The sequence below is a fragment of the Acyrthosiphon pisum genome, unplaced genomic scaffold (genome assembly GCF_005508785.2).
Source record: "Acyrthosiphon pisum isolate AL4f unplaced genomic scaffold, pea_aphid_22Mar2018_4r6ur Scaffold_21315;HRSCAF=23613, whole genome shotgun sequence".
Lineage (NCBI taxonomy): Eukaryota > Metazoa > Arthropoda > Insecta > Hemiptera > Aphididae > Acyrthosiphon > Acyrthosiphon pisum.
In genome coordinates, this window is record NW_021770769.1 from 31,104 (window position 1) to 44,799 (window position 13,696).

Here is a 13,696-nt window from a genome sequence, read left to right on the forward strand (position 1 = left end):
TATGCAACCAAATGTTCCTACTAGGGAGAAGAGAACATAGACTGTGCAACATTGTTTTTAATTTTTTGATATCACAAATACGAAAAAAGTTCTCATGGTTTAAAAATAAAAGTAGTACAGTAAAATGGGGTAACTTTGATAATTTTTTACTGTTTTATGACAATTTCATTTTTTATTATATGGATAACTTCTGTAGTGTTAACGATAAAACTGTCAAAATTAAATATTAGTTACAACTAGTTCAATATTTTAACGTTTTAATTTTTAAAATTCTGAAATTATCTTTTGAGATATCAATATTTTTTAAAATGCTATCAAAGTAACACAACGGGCAATTTCGATACCTATATTTCTTAATGTGATATCAAAGTAACCCCATTTTATGAAAAAAAATTGAATTATCGTGGTACTCTGGTGAATAAAAATATATGGGTATCAAAGTTACCCCGCGAAATCAATGTTAGGTACCCCATTCTAATTAAAAATTTAAAGCTAATGTAATGCAGTTAGTTATAGTATTAGGATTAAGGGGGGTGTGAGGGACAAAGCCCCCCATGGACATGTGTAACATAAACTATTCCAGCACCCCCCAAATTCACACCCAATGTGCGCCTATATATGTTTGTTAAAAGCTTGCACTGAGATGGTCACAGTAAATGGACGTCCATTTACCATCTTCAACGATTCTGGTTTTCAGAAAATATTAAAGCCTTTGACTGAAGCTATCGGCGGAAGTATGAAACTAATTTTTAATTAAATTGGGTACCTACCTATCTGATCAAAAGTTTTAAAATCATTTTAAATAAATATTTCAGATTTTACCATAAATGCACACAACATAAAAAGTCACATAATGTCTGCTTCAAATGAGATAGTTTCACATATAAAAATTGATGTAAAAAATCAGCTAATCAGTTTAAAAATTGATTGTGTGAAGCGTCATCATCGTTCTATATTAGGGGTAAATATTCAATACACTAAAGATGGAAAAATATGTTTGTCAACACTGGCCATGATTGAAATGCATGAAAAGCATACAGCAGTAAATTTAAAAAAGATGGTAATACCGTAATACTTATTAATTATTACAAAGTTTAATAAAAAAATATTTTGTTAATACATTTTATATGCCTGATAATTGTAATATTATTCTCTACTTTGTAGCTTCTTGAAATACTCGAAAAGTATAATATTAAAAAGGAACAATTGTACTCAATAACTTGTGATAATGCGGCAAACATGATTAAATTGGCTAGGATTATGAATGATGAAACAAATCAGGCTCATGATCGTATCGTAATGACAAGTGAAAATGTCAATAACAGTGAACAAGATGATGATGATTTATGGCAGTATGACAATGAAGGAACACCACTTGCGACTGATGACATTGAAGACGAACTTTTCAATGGTATGTATTATTTTTTTTAGAAACATTTTTAAATGCATTAATAAATTAATCATGTATGTTTATCTGATTAACATGTTCTATAACACATTTGGTGATATTATTGTTTTATAGATGACGCTGATGAGGGTAATGCAGACATAAATTAATTAGAAAACAGTGTTCTTAATGCCATAACTCCTGTAGCAATAACGTCATGCATGAGATGCGCTGTACATACATTGCAACTGTGCATTCATGATGGCTTAAAGGTTGCTTCTATTGCAAATTGCATATCACGTGCTAGACAGGTAGATGATGATGATGTTGATAAAATCATTAAATAAAATAGTATATTTCAGCACATAAATAAAAATTCTATTTAATATTTATATAACTACGATAATAGGTTGTGAAAAAACTCAGAACACCAACATATTCAAATTGGTTGATAAGAATGAATTTAAAACTAGCTATTATAGACAACGAAACTAGATGGAATTCAATATACAATATGTTATACAGATTAATTGGGTTAAAAATGTTTTGTAAGGAACATGATGAAACTAACCCAGACTTAAAACTTAAAGATGATGAATGGATATCTGTTCAAAGTATTGTAAGTTAAATATTTAATTTTTATGTTTACCAAATACTAATGTCTAATAGCCTATTGGTTTTGTAATAACTGTTTATTTTTACTTTTACTATCTACCAGTATTGGCAAAAAAAAAAATTAAGGGAACAAAAGAATACAAAAAATTTTTGAATTAGTACTGAATATTATTTAATATAATTTACTCGAAGCGGCATTTTTATTATTAATTAAAAAAAAATATTTTGACAACATTTTTTGATGAAATAATGAAATAATGACCAAATAAATAGATACAATTATATTTATATTTAACTAAAACATATTTTAAATTTATTACATTTAAGGTTGATGCTTTATTACCAGTGAAAATAGCAACATTAGCCTTACAAAAACAAGATATAACCCTAGGAGATTTGTATGGTATATGGTGGAAATGTACTAATGGATTGAGATCCAATGGTACCATATTAGCGAAAGAAATATTAAAATCTATGAAAGAACGTGAAGCGCTGTTACTACAAAACAATGTTTATTTATCAGGTATTTTCTTAAGAAATTCAACATTTTAAAATGTTCATATCTTGTTTCAAAAATAAAATATTGAATATTAACCTACTAGGGCCTAGGTGCCTTAGATAATATTCATAATCTTAAATATGGTAACAGGTCAATTCACTTTTCCAAGGCTAGGCAAGTTAACTATTTTTTTTTTACTTGTTAGGTTAATATAGAAAAATGTAAGTTAAGTTTAAAAGTTACCTTTATAGAATTTTAACTTGTAAAATTTACAATTTAATTAGAAAACAAAAGTGACATTTTAACTTGTTAATGCCTAGCCTTGCACATTTCACTCTAGTCTCTAATGTTAAACATATTAAATTAGATACTAAAATTGATTATTGCTAACATAAGATTTACTAGATTATACATTAGTAATACAGGGACAACACATGGTAATACGATCTATAAATTTATTAGCAAAAAAAATATTATCTTATATTTGTGATAATGGTTAGATAAGTATTAAATTCAAAATTATTATTCTTATGTCTTATTGAACTCATTCATATTTTATATGAAATATTACTATACAAAATTAAAAACAATGTTGAAAAGCAATACTATTTTTTTACACTTTCCAAGTAAAATTTATAAATTACTCTATCGGTTATTTAAGTCGCAAATTGAAAAATAATATTTTGTTTCAATTTTAATAGATTTTAATAAAAAACATTACTTTTAACTTTCAGCCATTTTTCTCGATCCTAGATATCAATGTTTGCTTACTGAAGATGAAAAAAATAATGCTTTTAATCATTTAACAAAGACTTGGAAGGCTCTGCTTCATTTAAATGAAGATGAAATTGGCCAAGAGGATAATACTGTCCATAACATATCTTTGGGTAAAATTTAAAAATAATTTAAAGCAACAAGCTTATATACTTCTTTAGATAACCTTGGTCCTAATTTTGTTACAACGGTTAATTTTTTTATTTCACTTGATTTAGATACAAGCAACGACAATCATTCTCGTATTGACGAAGATGATGATTTGGAACTATTTTTGTCATCTCAATCATCTTTTTCGTCCTTGAACAGTGAAAGAAGTTCTCCTAACGACATATCAATTGCTTTACGCAATTTCAACAGTGTTGAAAGACTCCACTACAAAACAAATATATTGAGTTATTGGGAAGAACAAAAGTATGATAAACCTGATCTTTACAAATATGTTGTTCATGCTGTTCCAGCTACACAAGTCAGTAAACTTCAATTTTCATTTATACTTTAGTATTTAGTGATAAATGTTTTTGGCCAATGGGGATCAGGGGAATATACGTAAGGAGATCATGTGTGTTCTCCAGTAAATTATTTTATTAATTTTTATCAGCACAATATATTATTATAAAAAGTATTGTTATACATACATTCTAATATTTTATCATTATATTATATCCTACCAATACGTTCTTGTTTAAATTATACGTCTCTAATTTTATATTCAATTTAATATATTTTTTTTTTTGCATATTTTTACAGGTTAGTGTTGAGAGAAGCTTCTCAGGTCTGAAATTTATCTTATCAGATCTTAGATCATCATTGTCTTCGGAAGCTCTAGATGCTATAATGATAATTCGAAGCAACACTTTATTTAAAAGTAAATAAACCAACCCAATAACCGAAATATTTTTCAGTTTATATAATAATATTTTTCAGTACTTATATATAATAATATTTATTATTTATTATTTAATAAATGCAAATATTAATCATCATATTATGTATAGGATTTATGTCTTATTGTTTTGTTATACTGTAGTGAATTGATTGTTTGTCGATAGATTGTTTAAGGCTTATGTATTTAATAACTTAGGCACCTTTAAAAAAATATTTCACTAGCTATTGATTTGCCAGCCTAAATCTGTTTATACTATGAATATATACAGTTTATCTTTTTAAATCGTACTTAGGAGTTAGGGATCAATATTAGTATATTATTTATTATATTATATTGTGTTAACAGTCCATGAATATAAAATATAAGTAATGATATAACTGATATAATTACATACTATAGTAACATAGTATTATAGTAGAATATATCGAAATAAGTGAATAACTATGGTGCGCCAATCTTTGAAACATCTGAAATTCATAATTTTAAATTGCTTTAAACATACATTTTTTACTTTATTAACTTATTTTGAACTTCATATCATAGAAATAGAATCAATATTATATCTATGCAATTTTTTTATTGTTTGATAAACTGATGATTTTTAGTTAACACTGCTGTGCAGTATATTATTTTAGTTATGTAGACAGTACATTGTATGTATATATTATCAGTGATGTATCCAGAGGGGGACTTAATAATAATAATAGTATATTTCACAAATCGAAAGAAACATGTACAGATGATATATAATATATAAGATAAAATAAACATTTGTGAAAAGACTGTAATAAGTTCTTATAATATAAACATTTAATATTAAGTTGATTAAAAACATGGTAAACAAATTCATTGTTGGTAAGCCAAGGTATATTAAATATAAATTAGATTACATTATTTAAAGAATGAATATAAGACTCCTCAGTCCTCATACGCTTGTCCCCAAAATACAATACAATAGCATAGAATAGACTGAACTGAAGCTAAATAAATTTTTCTTTTCATATCAATATTAAATATACCTATGTCTTCAATCATAAATAACATATGTCAATATTAAATATATCATGTCTTAAATCATAAAAGAAAAAAAAAATGTTCAAATAGAATTTGCAAGATTATTAATATGGTAATTGCATTTAAGTTTATTTTATACATTAGTCCTGGTCCTGGATTAATTACATCTGAGTTAATATTAAAGCGAATATATTTCTTGGACTTTATACTTATATATAATGAGTAATGACTATAAATTAAAATAGCAGTATAGTCTGCATAACAAATTATTCTAGCATCAACACTAGTTTTTAAAAGACAATATTATGAACAACAGAGGACCAAGAACAGCCTTGTGGGACACCATGTGTTATATCAAGTGATTTACGAAATTAATTATTTATTTTAACTTTTAATTGTGTTCTTTTTTATATGTAAGATTTTAATAAATCACACATTAAATTTTGCCTCTTAAGTCTTAATCCACAATAATAAAGTTTTTTAAAAAAGTATATTATAGTAAATACAATCAAACGCTTTTTTAATATCTAGAAATAATCCTAGAACCTTAGGACATTGTCTAATTTGTCATGCATAAACAGATTTGAAAGAAATAATGCATTAGTTCATTTACCATTTAAAAATCCAAATTGATTTTTTAAGAAGTTATTTTTGTTTAAAAACTGTAGTGGGTATTCTACATTTTATACATTTTTCACATTGTTATCTTAGATATATAAAGGAAGAACAACCTATTTTTGAAACTATTAGGAAATGTAGGTACCTAAGGAAATTGCTAGATTGAAAACTTGGGCAGCATAATACCTGCTTACCATCTGCCATGTTATAAATCTATTCATCATTAAAATCTTGAATCATTATAACACGATACACAATATTTTTTGCAACATTGCCAGTTAACAGTTTACTGCTGTCATCATGTCTGAAAGTTTTCAATAATAGGTTATATGTATATAGATACTATATGTCTATATAGTATATTGTATACTATTATTATAATTGATTGTAATTTTACACCTGTAGCCTGTAGGTTAACCATACTGAAGGAGTAGGGTGGTGGAAGGTTATCCATACAAAATATATATATTTAAATATTTTACATACAACAGTGATGACTAATGAAATGGTACCTAAATATTGAAAATTATTTTGGTATATAAAAAAATGTTGTATGCTATGCTAAGTAATAACTATCTTTTTTATAAATAATAAAATATAAATATACTTGGTAGTTGGTACAACGGTCATGGTATGTAAAAGTAAATATCGGTTTTTAAACCGGAAACGACAAAAACCGAAAAAAGTTAAAATAAAAAATCAGTATTTAAAACACAAATGAAAAACAGAAAATCTGAAAACCGGTATTTATAACCCAAATAGAAACTGGAAAAAATGTAAACCGTTTTATGCAACCGAAATTGAAACCGGAAAATCTGAAAAACGGTATTTAAAAACGAAATAGAAACCGATAAAATCAAAAACCGGTAACCAAAATCAAAACCGAAACCAAAATTTATCATTTCGGTTTCAAGCCCTGTTTAATACCGAAAATAGTACCTCATGTGTCTATTATTTCCTTCGGTAAGTGCCTTCTTCACCTATACAATGTATGCCTCAATATTATATATACCTACAATAACTATGATTACCACACGCATGTTTTTGAAAATAACTTATTTTAAAGACGGGAAATATTACTAAAAATACAATGTGGCGAAAATAAAAAAAAAAAAAACTATTATCATATAATACTATTATTATGTTACCATATAGATTATTTTAGAAATAAAGAAACACCTATTTAAATAATTTGTTTATTCAAATTGCTTAAATCTTAGACAAATTTATTTCATTATCATCGTCAAACAGCAAATTTATAGATTCAACGAATAAAATAACGCCATGGGACTGGGACTTCAACAACCCGAATCAAAGGCAGGATCCGAGTATGTCATGACTTTGATTGATTGCTATGCTGAGGAACATAGTAAAAACATCGAACTTAGAACGGCCTCGACTCATGGTGGTGGTCATCTAATCATTAGGGAGCGACCATTTCTGCCTCCATTGTCAACGCAATCTTTGCCTGTGAAAATTATTTTAGATAAAAAATGTGGAGGAAATTATCATTATCTGACGTCGGAACGGGGAGACAAATTAGCCAGGGGAATAGCAAAACTATTGTTTGAAGACGCCACGCTATGCGAATGCAGCGATCAGGTCGAGTGTTTGTCTTACTCAGAAGTGATATCCGTGTTTGAGGCTGGGGCACGGGTGGCATTTGAACGATTACACCACGGATTTTGTGCAGATTTTCTACAGTGCCCGGTTCTTGAAGACGACGGAAAAAAAGTAGACAAACGTTCCCCTAGACGATGGTGGAAACCGTATAGTTGGCAATGGCCCAATAGAGCGGCTGTGTATGGTAAACATAGTGACCGAAAAAAAGAAAAGCCAACCATAATGCCAAAACGAATGCAAGTTAAGTACATAAAGAAACATTGAAAACACTATTAGTATATTATAAGGAAAAACTATTTAATTAATTTACCTCTCAGCACAACATAATGAACATATTATACAGGGTTATCAATTTAACGTAACACTTATTATTTCGAAAAGTTTTAACTTTTTAACATTTTTTAGATTCTGAGCGGAGCAATGAATGTATTTGTTTTACAATGATGTGTGTTTTTTTTTTACTTTTTTTTTGTCTGTGCACGATAAATAGTCAAAATAATTCTTCGATTTTCAATTTTATCTTCGGCTAACACAGAAAAACAGAATATTAGGGCCCCATCCACACTCCGGTTTCACCGGACCGGTGAAAATGTTCATTATAAACCGGACGGGACATTGTCGCCACACTATTGCGGTTTTGCCGTCTAAACGGTTACCCTTTCCACCTAAATTTCGACCTATACACCTGATAAAAATGATGTAGTTATTCAATTGTAGTATTGAAAATGATCATTTGTTTGCACGTGAATTTTGAGTAAACATAGGTTATTTAGTTATTATTTTATCAAACTTATTAATAATAAAAATAAACGCTGTTTGTATTGCGGAAGCACTTGGACTGCTAGATGATTCCGTGTAACGTAAATTTTGGGTTCATCCAATAAATGTAAATCGTGAAAAATTGCAGATTTTCATTATTTTTTGAAAATCTAAGAAAACATCCAGATAAAGTTTTTGAGTATTATCTGATGTCCATAACATCGTTTGATGAAATTTTGGAATATATAAGTGAATATATTACCAAAAAAAATACGTCTTTTCGCAATGCAATTTCGGCGGAAGAGCGTTTGACAGTGACACTGAGGTAAGTGATATTTAAATATTTTCAGTTTGTAAAATACTATGTTATATTAAAATAACATATAACTATAACCCCAGTAAACACGGCACGTATAATCTATGTGTATAATAAGAATAATTTTGGTGTATACATATACGTAGTTATTGTTCGTATAATAATGGTATAATATACGTTTAAATAGGTTTATTTTACGTTTACAATACGTATACATATACTCGTATATTTTTCGTTATAGAAGTACGTTTATTCAACGTAGACCATACGTAAATTATTGGTTGGTCGAACTTACGTCGAAATATGGTTAATGATAAACATATATATTACGTTTAAAGTGCGTATACATATACTCGTATATTTTTCGTTATAGAAGTACGTTTATTCAACGTAGACCATACGTAGATTAATGGTTGGTCGAGCTTACGTCGAAATATGGTTAATGATAAACAAATATATTACGTTTAAAGTGCGTATACATATTACATAGAGGTATAGAATATGAATATACCGGTATCACGAGTCACGACGACTGACTAAAAATAGAAAAAATACGAAAAAACCTAATCATTGTATCATTGCGTCGACGATACAGATTCGACGCTTATTTATTGGCCAAACATATGTGTGCGTAATAACAGTTACTGTGTTAGTACGAAACTACGAAATGTAATCATTTTACCACGATTATAGACCATACTACCATAGTGATATACGGCATATATACCAGCTACACGTGTACGACTGTACGTTATTGAGTTATATGCATCTTATATTCTTATTATAATAATATTAATATTAATTCTGAACTGGACTAACGTTAGTACGTACTGCGTATACATTTAATTATATTGGACTTCGAAGTTTTGAAACGATCGTTTTGGAATTGTACCGGGAATTGTACCTAAATCAATATAAGTATCCATGCATCATCCAATATTTATTCTAATGATATTTAACTAAGATAATATATTATTATAATACCTAACCTATAGGCGAGGCCGGATTAAGGGGGGTCTAGCCGGGGTGGAAGCCCCGGGACCCTCTCAAGTACCAAAGTGAAAGGTGCCCAAAGAATTTTAAGCTATACACATTTTTCAGTGATTTTATTAATATTTAAAATTGGTACTTTTATAAACATAAATTACATAATATATTAATTTTACAATGCAATTTATTTTGAATTTATGAAAAAGTTAGAAAAATTTATCCTGCGAGCGTAGCGAACGGCTTTGTAAAGCATGTTTTTTCTCAAAAGGGCCCAAATGAAATTTCAGCCCCAGGGCCTAATATGTTCTTAATCCGGCCTTGCCTATAGGTTAGATCTATAAAGGGTTCGGATTTAAAGCAATAATATAAGTCAATAAAAAAAGCAATTACAAAATGTACTAATAATATATTAAATTAATTTAAGTTAATTTAACTACCTAGCTACTAGCTAGTATAAAATATAAATATTATAATATATATATATTACTATATAGACCTATAGTATTAATACTATAATTATACTAAGCTAGCTAGCCATATATATACCTAGCTATAATACTATATATATTATATATTATATATAGTATTATAGCTAGGTATAACTATTATATATAATAGTTATACCTAATTATATTATTATACCCTATATTATAATAGCTAACTAATATACATATATATAATATATACTATATACTACTATAATATTATTTTTTATTTTTTTTATATGGTAGTATGTACGTATACTATACTATATATTATAAACTTTATATTTAAACATCACATAATATACATAGCAATGATAGCATATACAATGCGTTGTATAGGTACTTAGCTATATAGCTATATACCTGTATATACCTATATTATATATTAATTTCAAATAGTGATAGATATTTATACTTAATTTAGTTAGGTACACAGAAAATGTAATCTTAATTTGTTCTATTTTTTGTTAAATTGCTCTGATAATATCTATTATATATAATATATACCTATGGGCTGTGTATATTATAGGTACCTATAAAGGTATATTTACAATAACTTTCTGTGTGCTTGTTAATAATATATGATATATATATATAGAGTATAGTTACCTCGATAGTTACATACATACCTAATATATAGGTTTAAAATACATTTATAGTAAATAATTAAAATTACTTATGTACCTATATGTGCATATAAATCTTTCTTAAGAAGTATAAAACGTTTTTAAATATTATGATTCATCAGTGTGGAAATGCCGAAGAATGTATACAAGCCAAGTTGTAGTTTATCAAAAGAATCCCAAAGGAAAAAACGTTTAGATAAAAACTTTACTGAAATAAACAATGATTTGGGTATTAATTCTGTGCACCAAGTTGAAAAATGTACTACGACTGTGAATTCAAGGGAATTTACTCAGGAATGTAGAACAGATCTTTCTAACGATGACCAATCAATGATGCCCTTAAACACTAATTTACTAGAAACTGTTTTAATAGAACAGTCGTGTATTGTTGAAGTGACTCAGACTATAAATGAACCAATTCCAAACAGTTTTCCAATTTTTAACTTCAATCAAAATATCAATATTACTGATCCAAATGATTTTCAGAATGCGTTAGCATCTTTTATTGTTTCTTCAAGAATTCCTAGGAATAGTGCGACCAAGCTTTTAAAATTACTAAAATCAGTTGATAATTTGGAATGTTTAAAGTTACTTCCCATGGATTCCAGAACTCTTTTATCTACTCCTAGGTCAGGTCATGTTGAAATCAACAATATCGGAGGTGGACAATACATTCATTTCGGAATTTTGAATGGGTTAAAATATTTGTTAAATACTATAACTGTACAGAGTCTATCTGAACTAGAGTTATGGTTTAAAATTGATGGCCTTCCTATTAACAAAGGGGTAAAATCAGCATTCTGGCCAATATTATGTAGTCTTTGTATAAACTCAGCAATGGAGAAGCCATTCATTGTTGGTGTTTATTTTGGATCAAAAAAACCATATTATATTGAAGAATATCTTTTCCCATTTATTGATGATTTAAATGATCTCATTCAAAATGGCCTTCAATTTAATAATATTACTTTGAAAATTAAAATTAAAGGTATTATAGCTGATGCGCCCGCTCGAGCTTTTTTAAAACAAGTAAAAAGCCATTCTGGTTATTTTGGTTGCGAAAAATGTGATGAAAAAGGCGTGTATTTGTCAAGTAGTGTTTGTTTTCCTGATGGTAATGCTGAACTGCGTACTGATGAGTCTTTTTTGTTACGGACTAATGAAAGACATCACATTGGAGTTACACCTTTACTTTCAATACCTGGTTTTGGATTGGTTTCATCCATTCCTCTCGACTACATGCATCTCTGTTGCCTTGGAATAATGAAAAGAATATTACACTTTTTTGTCAGAGGTACTCTTGTTCCAAGTCCATATAATGGTTCAGTTCGACTATCAAAAGACCAGATTAATATCATTAATAATCGTATGAATACAGTTGTAAAATGGATGAGTTCAGACTTTTCTCGAATACCTAGTGATATAAATGATTTTCATTTTTATAAGGCTACTGAATTTAGGCAAATATTGATATATACTGGACCATACCTATTTAAAAGTATACTTAGTCGAACAGTTTATAACAATTTTATGACATTGAACATTTTCATGCGTTTATTATGTTGCCAGAAGACAGTTATCAGTCAGAATGATTTGGCAGCTGATTTAGCTAAACAGTTTTTACAATCATATTGTTTTATATATGGAAAAGGTAATGCTTCCTATAATGTACATTCCATAATACATCTGGCAAATGATGCAAACAAATATGGAGTTCTGGATAATTTTTCAGCATTTCCATTCGAAAACTATTTGCAACATGTCAAAAAAATAATACAGTCTGGCCCCGCTCCTTTGGTACAGTTATATAATCGTATTAAAGAAGAACAAGCATGTTTATCTCCACATCCGCCAATGAACCATTATCCATATTTAGATGGTCAACATGTTAATGGTCCATTGCCTTTTGATGAGTTATATAATAAAGCATATTCTCAATATTCAACACTAATTATGAAAGATTTTACAATTCGAGTTTCAAATGAAAAACGTAGAAGTATGAAAAAAGATGACTGTGTTATAATTTCTTCAAATAATATTTGTATTGTTTATAATATATTGAAAATTAAGGAGGAAATATATTTAGTTTGTAAATCATTTAAAAATATCAGTCCTTTTTACAACCTTGGTTCATGTTCTTCTACTTCTGTTGGAATTTATAAATGTAATAATCTATCTCACACATTACAATTATATAATATACAAAAAATCAAATTCAAAGCTTGTTATTTACCTATTAATGATATATTACCAAATGTATTTTATGTATGTGCGATACTTCATACTTCACACAATTAATTGTTATTTAACTATAATTATATAGTGATACCTTAATATATAAGCTCAAATAACTAATAAAATAACAAAGGATTAATTTTATATCTATTTATTATTGTTAAGTGTTTTAATTAGGTACTATAATACCATTTAATATTATATAAGTATTTAAATATTAATCATTAATATATTCCTAATAATTTAATAACCATTAATTATATTGTACATTTTATTCTTAACCTTATTTTATTGTTTTCATTCTATATAAAACAATAATCAAATATTTCTTTAGAAGCATGAACAATTCAGGTCAAAGGTATATTATTGTTGCTAGTGAAGATAACCATTTTGCTATTCCAAAAATTTGGTTTCTAGCCCAAAATAATTTATCTATTGGAGATGCTTGTGAATGGTACTGGCCCACAGAAAATGCTTCATATAAGTCTGAACAATACTGTAATGTTGAAAACCATTGGATCAAAAAAATCGGCTTCATATTTAATATAACAGGTTAAAAAATAATTATATCTATTATAGTTTACAGTATACATATATGTCAGTACCATGTACCTATGACTATACATATTATATAATCATAACATTATTTTAGATTCTTTTAAGGAAGCAAATTTTATAATCATCACAGAAAAATTAAAACAAAAGAAATTTGTTATTGTTGAATTTTTAAATGAAGAGTCAGCAGAAGTTGTCTCTACTAACTGGATAACTGTTAATGATGTTTCAAAAATATTTTATTGTCAATGGCCTGGAAGTATGAATGCATCAAAATTTGCCATTTCTCGAAAAATTCCCTTAAATAATTG

General features: G+C 27.7%; 1 protein-coding gene across 1 annotated transcript; it reads left to right on the forward strand.

The window, feature by feature from the left end:
• Positions 1-643: 643 nt before the first annotated feature.
• On the forward strand, positions 644-4,151 carry LOC107882788. Its single transcript, XM_016801705.1, has 10 exons — positions 644-734; positions 816-1,060; positions 1,165-1,411; positions 1,523-1,537; positions 1,595-1,698; positions 1,797-2,006; positions 2,330-2,525; positions 3,236-3,388; positions 3,494-3,744; positions 4,026-4,151. Exons 1-10 carry the CDS (start codon positions 644-646, stop codon positions 4,149-4,151), a joined length of 1,638 nt encoding a protein of 545 aa, XP_016657194.1.
• Positions 4,152-13,696: the final 9,545 nt, after the last annotated feature.